At 38.7% G+C, this 7,309-nt stretch overlaps 1 protein-coding gene across 1 annotated transcript; it reads left to right on the top strand.

The window, feature by feature from the left end:
- Positions 1 to 758: 758 nt before the first annotated feature.
- On the top strand, positions 759 to 6,959 carry LOC145477825 (ras-related and estrogen-regulated growth inhibitor-like). The gene is made up of 5 exons (XM_081455671.1): positions 759 to 1,349; positions 1,864 to 2,006; positions 3,422 to 3,478; positions 5,899 to 5,972; positions 6,472 to 6,959. Exons 2-5 carry the CDS (start codon positions 1,922 to 1,924, stop codon positions 6,907 to 6,909), a joined length of 654 nt encoding a protein of 217 aa, XP_081311797.1. The 5' UTR covers positions 759 to 1,349; positions 1,864 to 1,921; the 3' UTR covers positions 6,910 to 6,959.
- Positions 6,960 to 7,309: the final 350 nt, after the last annotated feature.

Raw genomic sequence — 7,309 nt, forward strand, 5'->3', positions numbered from 1 at the left:
TAATTTAAACCCTTAAAATAGACTCGAATTGAGAAGATTCCTAAGTGATAAAACAAAAGAAGCTTTTGAGAGTCACAATGCCCAGGACCGATGGCGAAGAAATGATTTCGCAGCCACGTCAACGCGGAAAATGACCAGTTTTTGCATGAAGTCATCCTTGGAGTCGTTTTGATTTTCTTCCCTGTTTAAGGTACATATTAATGGCGTTATCTTGAAATAACATATTTTTAGGTAGGATTCTTAAAATAGTAACCGGGCGAGCTGTTTTGGTTGAATTTGGCCAGTTGTTCAGTAACTTCGTCATTTCCCAGACGGTTGCAATCACTCTCAGCTTAAGAGCATGACAATTCCTTTAGATATTTTCGGTTTCACAAGTGCTGAAATCAGTGCTTATCTGCGAAACAAGTTGGTCGAATTTCCATAATCATTCGGTTATGACGTTAAATTTCATGATCCGAGATACTGGAAAAAGGGAAGTAAACAAAATGAGTCTATCTGTCCTTTCGTTTTAATTCGTCACCACTATTGAGTATAGCGAATAATGAAAATTGTATTAAGAGCACACATTTAAAACCATTGAGATTCTATGTAAATTTAGTTCCAAAGTAACCCTCTGAACTGTGATCAATTCAAGACTCAAGCACTGACTCACGCTATCGGACTTAAAAGTTTAACTTTGCTAAAATGATTTGCGCTTTTTCCTGCCTTTCTCTGATGGCTAGCGACTTCTAGGAAACTGCAATTTGAAGTGTACACGTACAATCTGAGAACAAATTGTGGCTTTCCTGGTTTATGCAGAGCCAGATCGCAGGGGAGCAACCAAGCGCAAAAAAAGAATAATTGTTTTTCCATTTGTGATGATGATCTTTGCTTCATGCGTCGAACTGCTAATTGATGTCTTTATCTTGATAAATGGACGAGCTATTAAACTAAAGTGACACTTTGTAAACGCTAAAGAGGCTTGAAAAGTCCTCTCACTAGAAAAATATGTGTGTTTGCTATTCTAGGAACGGCTTTGTCCGATCAAGTGGTCAGGAATTGAGTTTGGTCAAGACTGACGCTGTGCAATTTAATACACTGAAACTTACTCCAATCTTGTATTCGCGCCCGACAAACATTCTTAATGCAATTTGATGTCCTCGATTCGCCTCAGTGAGCGCTCTCAGCCAATCAGAATCTTGGAATTGTTTCAAGCAGATGACAAGTTGTTCCCACACAAATGTTTTCAGAAAAAGTCAAAGTGTTTAATTTGTCGCAGCATTTCAAGTTTATGAAAGCTCCGCCTGCCGACTTTAGTTCGTGAATAGAATTGGCCTTTGTCGTATGTAAGGAGGCAACTTGTAAGGAAGGTACTTTCAATTTCAGTTAGAGTATACATTCGTACACGAAATTTTAGCTTTAATTGATATGTGTTCCCCAGCTTCCTAATTACCTTAAGTTGATGGGATTGCTTGTTTACGATACAAAGTATTTTGCAGTGATCAGTTAGAACCGCAATGATCTCAAAGAACTGAGTTGAAAAACTAACAGAAGACCGAAGGCAACAGTCGACTGAAATCCTGATTCCAGGAGAAATCGTTTCACTGATCACAAAGGCAATCAGCGTTTATAAATGCTGAGTAGCGAAATAGCCCAGATGATAAGCTTCTCTGCTGTTCCAAGGGCCTCTCGAAAGTTGAGCAGCAATAAAGATCTTTAACAGGACATTGCTGACACTCAGTCCGCTGTATCAGGGCAGCTAAACATTCCCACACTGCTTTCTCAAGCCCTATCTTTACAATTCAACCACATCTTTTTCCGCTAAATATATTGATTATCATTGACGGTGTTAAATTCTCATTTCCGTTTTGTGTTTTGAAATAGGAATTCAAAGCTACTCCTACACGACCTGCTTATAACAGACTGCGGGAAAAACCTGAACATGCGTAGGAGAAAAACAAGCCATCAGCCGAACTTCAAAGCTGCACGCGCGGTTGTTCTAGGACAGGATGGGGTCGGCAAATCAGGTATCTTACTCACTCTAGTTATTTACACCCGGCGAGCGTGCAATACTGAAGTATATTACACGCAAAGCGTGAGAATGGCAGTGGTATTATCTTATCAGACAGATTTTTCTCGCGCTCCATTTCGATTATTACTATAAAAAGCAATAAACACTTGAAATCTTAAGTGCCAGTACCTTTTGTGACTTTCGCGACAGACAAGGTTGAATTAACAATCTGCGTGTGATTCAAGTCCCACGGCAAATCTGAACCGGGTCTGGGTGCTTTTTATAAAGTCATGATTTATTGGTAAATTGATTTGTGTTCGACCGTGTCAGTTATCCTTGTTAAGCTATGCCTTTGATAAACTTTTCACGGCCACTGTAATCACAGTGTAATCATAGAAATTCATATCTCACACCCTTTGTGTCTTCACAAGATTTAGTCCTGATTCACATGGGTCCGCTGAGCGTGCATATCCCATTTGTTTGGAGGTTTTTTATTATTATTAGAATCAGGTAATGTTGATGATCCGTTGAAATCAATATAAGAAGTGATTTTTACATGGCAAATAGCCAGGTGCAAGTAAGAAAAACCACAAGATTAGATCTACTTTGCTCTGGCTCAAGAATTCCCGAAAAACTTCCACTACTTCCCTGAGATTATCAAACGAGTTTTCGACCAGTCTTTGCGCAGATTTAAACAAAAACAACAAAAACAATTGAATCAAATACCGCGAACATTTCTCGAAGGTTCAGTATACATGACGGCTACCCTTCATTTCAGGGGGTCATTTTTATAGAGAACAGCGATATGAAAATAAAGTATTTTTACAAGATTCTTTAATTAGATTGAAAAATTTCAATTTTTTGCGTTTTCCCATTACGGGCGAAACGAAAAACATATGGCCCATATGCACTTAGCAACTGACCCGGTGTTCGGATATTGATTGATCCACTGAGATGAAAAGATAACAACCCGTAATTGCTTTCATCTCTCTTTGCTAATTAGCATTTGCCTTTGTTTCGTAATTCTGCTAATTATCTCTAGAAAATGAAGCAATAAATGTAAATAGAAAATATAAATCGAAAACAGTGGCGCGGCTTAATAGGCAACCCTTGAAAACGTTAATTGATTTCCGACCACGTTTGTGGCGGCTAAAACAACTTTTCAGGCTGCTAAAATATGTACTATGAGACATACAAGATGCTAAACTGTCTTCCAAATTCTACACCTAATGAAGTCTTCTTCACTGATGTCCTTGCTTAATTCCGGGGGTTTTAACGAAATTACAGCCAAACGATTTTAAAGAATCTGAGATGCAACGATAGCCGTTTGAAATGGCTTTTTCCAGTTTATTGTGCTCATCTTATGATCGATAATCGTCAACCAATAACTTGTTTGTTTATTTGTTCATTCTGTTTTGTTTTGTTTTTCAGCGCTTATCGTTCGTTTTCTTACACGAAGGTTTATCACAGAGTACGACCAAACACTTGGTATGTAAGGAACATTTGTTGATATTGATAATCAGCGCATTGCATTAGCAAAAAAAGGACGTTAGCGCTAATTGTTTCTGCGCATCCTTACAGCGCAAGCAAATTCACACGTCATGGATCGAGTGCGCGCTAAGTAATAAAATGAATAAAATAAGTAATAAAATAGGGCAGATTGCCATTGCTACAGCTTTGCCTGGATTTAACGATCTTGGACGTTCGGTGACCCCTGTTTTTCTTGCGATGGATCATTTTCTCTAGTGATTTTCTACGTTAAGCGAAAAAATGAAGAAAATTTATCGATTAGAAGTCTGAATTTTTTGCAAAATGCACCATCGAATTCCGTCCGTACTTTTTAGCTCTTCGTTCATTTGTGCGGCGGTTTCAAATGCCTCTCGAAGGGTTAAGTTTTGTGGAAACGTCGGAAACATTTGGAATTATTAACGCGACGGATTCACTTATACAAAATATTACTAGGATAGTTTGTCTCCGTTGATTCATCTTTGATATTTTAAGCTAAAAACCCTGGAGACCATGCTGATTTACGCGCTCCAATTTTTCAAAATCAGACTACTTCTCCTCTGAAACGAAGTCCGTGACCCGCATTTTTTTTTTTTTTTTTTTTTTTCATTTCTGAAACAAGTAATTCATCCAGTAGGACATTTTCGCGCGAACGTCCTTCATACAAACATGATTGCACTCGCGAACTAGCTGCCAGACAACGTTAAGCTACTTTGTATAGCAAACGCCTGGATGAAAACTGCAGACCCCGCCAATTCCTTACCGATCGGCTAGACATTCATAAGCGGCAGAGCAGGAGTGGCAGGGGGGCTGTAGGCCCCCCCTTCACCCACCACGAACTAAAATTTGGGGGCACTCAGCCCCCCATGATGTTTTGAACTATTTGCGAAGCTCTTAACATAACGCCTGTCAACAAAACACTACTAGGAGATATCCACAAACTGTTAAGATTGTATTTGACTTCCGAGCGCTCGTTTTCTTTCCTACGATGACTAAAAACCTACCTTAGATGCACCATGAAGCAGGATCGTCTAAACAACTGCCTCCTCCGGCAATGTCATAAGTCTGTTACGGACACATTGAACACTGTAGACATCGCAAAGAAGTTAACGTTTGTTTGTGTAAAAAGCAAACATCGCAAAAGACATTTTGGAATACACGGGAGAGGTATACGCTTGGCTTAATAATGAGCCCCTCATGTTTCAAAACGCTTCGCCGCCTCTGACATTATTGTCAAATATTTTAATAGCTGATTGATGGATAGCGTCTAGCGTTTATAGGTGCCTTCAGTTGTTTCTCAATTCTTATTTATAACATTTGATTGACGTCGTTTTATAGTGATAAATACCATGGCACTTGACCAAAAATTATGTTTATTCTTTAATTTCCTTCTTTTTCATTCAATTGATCAATCCACGAAGCTTAAAAGTTTTAGGTGACCCTCAGAGACAGATCTTTTTAAGCCGAAACGGAAGTTGTTGAAAGCCAAGTTTACGTTAATCGCACAAATACAGATTTCCTTGGGTTGATTCACCTTTAAGCAGTTTTTACCAGATGTTTAATAATGCTTAACACTTATCTATAAACTTCTGTATACCACAAGTTTATAATGCATTGTGAACTTCTAGTTTCACCTTGTAAGTGCTAAGAAATCAACTGAAAGATTGTCGGAAAAGGCTGCCAGAGTTGAGCAGAAAGAACCACAAGTCTACGATCTTTTCCATCCAGCCTCTCGGGCATTTTTGTGAGTGTTCCGTAATAAACATATCGTCAAACAAGCAAACCAAAGGCACATCGTTTGAATTGTTTTACAGACTCAAGCGATGAGTGGGATCACTGCCATGTATATCCCCTCAGGTCCCGACCAAATTAATCCGTATTCTTTTTTATATGTTTTCGCCTAACAACCAAACTAAAACGACCGAAAACGCTGATGAAAACGGAGGCTTCCGAAAACGGTTTCAGAAGTCGAGCCTTTTGAAACCTTCCGTCTCTTGTGTGGATAGGCGAAAACGGTGGTCGAGTCCACAGTTTTAAAATCACAGTTAAAAAAAGAGAGAGAAATAGTACCTTCGGGAAATGTGTAGTTAAGTTTTTCGAATCACGAAAGTTGTCTGGGTCTCGGATGTTTTCCTTTAGAAACAATATAGAACTTGTTACTTTGTTCTAATCTGTGGTTAAAATATCCTACTTCATCTCTAAAAGCTAAGGAAGATTAATTCTGGTAAGATGCCTCAAATTAGAGCCAAAAAAGGAGAAAAGTCCTCCAAGGATTATCAAATCCATTGAGGGACATAGCCAAGTCAGAAAAATTGCGACTTTGGTAGTAAAAAGATACAGATATTCTTTCCAAATCGTTTATGCACTAGTTGGTTGCTAACATAACTTTACGTTCAACACAGAATCTACGTGGAGACATCACATGGAAGTCGACAGCGAGTACATCTACGTTGATTTAATAGATACTGCCGGGGAGGTCAGTATGTCTTAAAGTTTTCATGAAAACTGTTTCCAGGAAACTTTCTCTGAGAACTGTAAAGAAAGCCTGAGCCTGGACGAGCGTTTTTACTAAAAATGCTCCCGTGTGAATTGCCTCTGTTTGTCGCAACTACCCCGCAAATATTCTGATCAGAAACGTGTTACAAAGAAAAGCTTACTTAAGGTTGAATGAATGTTTACAGCAGCATAATTTCAAATTATGCTGCTGTAAACATGCATTCATTCAACATTAAGTAAGCTTTTTCTTTATTAATTAATTAAAACTGTGATAAAGCATTGCTTTGACCATTAGGTGCAGACTCAGAATTCCTTCTGTGTGCATATTACGAAGAGTATAAATATTTTTCCAAATTTAAACATCGCGATCAGGTAAAAATTTCGTTGAATACTACTAAAATTTTTCAGAACCCCACAAAGCTTATAAAACTTATTTCTGATCGTTTTATTGAAATTTGATTAGTTTTTCTTCTTTTCAGAATTCAGAAGAGAAGCTAGACAGTTGCTTGGCTCGCGGGGACATCTTTCTCGTCCTATACTCAATCACTGACCGCTTAAGTTTCGACGAAGCTACCCGCATTGGGAGATATATCCGTGAGCGGAAAACTAACGGAAACTCAGTGATGATCATTCTCATTGGGACAAAGAAAGACTTGGAACACTTTCGAGAAGTTGATGAAACGGAGGGCAGTGACTTATCGCAAGAACTAGAATGCTCTTTTTATGAAATTTCCGTTTCTTCAAGCGATGGCTACAAAGAAGTCTCAGACATGTTGTACGGTTCTATAAAGCAGTATTTAAGAAATGACAAGAACGGTACTAGCGACAAGAGAAATCCACCGTCCTCTCTGACGAAGATGAAGGAAGAATTGATCAAACGAACGGGTTCTTTTCGCAGGAAATCAGTGTCATTTTAAATTATTACAGGATTTGAAGTAAAAAGAACATCGAGAGCGGCACCGCTATGAGGAAGGAAATGCAATGGTTTTCTTACGTAGAAATGTAAACTCGACCAATGAGATCGGTGTTTCACTGCATGTGGTCACTTTCCGTGGACGTTTTGCAACAAAAGATCGCTCGACGCAGTGCAGTTTACCAAAACCGTATTCCATTGCTACTAGTGTAGCCTTGCTTTCTTCCTCCTGTTATAGAAATATAGGAAACACAAGTTTGCGCGACTAACATCACTCGTCATTTCTGACTGAGCAATGGCATAACGCAAGTTGAATATGCAAAGTTTGCCCTGGCATTACCTTATCTTTAAATTTATGCACGATAAAAACTTGAAGAAAATTAAGAAGAAGAAACATGATAGAG

This window comes from Orbicella franksi, chromosome 2 (genome assembly GCF_964199315.1).
Source record: "Orbicella franksi chromosome 2, jaOrbFran1.1, whole genome shotgun sequence".
Classification (NCBI taxonomy): Eukaryota; Metazoa; Cnidaria; class Anthozoa; order Scleractinia; family Merulinidae; genus Orbicella; species Orbicella franksi.

Coding starts and splice junctions, on each gene's coding strand:
- LOC145477825 (XM_081455671.1), top strand. CDS start 1,922: ATGCGTAGGAGAAAAACAAGCCATCAGCCGAACTTCAAAGCTGCACGC. Junction 2,007..3,421: donor GGATGGGGTCGGCAAATCAG/GTATCTTACTCA, acceptor TTTGTTTTTCAG/CGCTTATCGTTCGTTTTCTT. Junction 3,479..5,898: donor AGAGTACGACCAAACACTTG/GTATGTAAGGAA, acceptor CGTTCAACACAG/AATCTACGTGGAGACATCAC.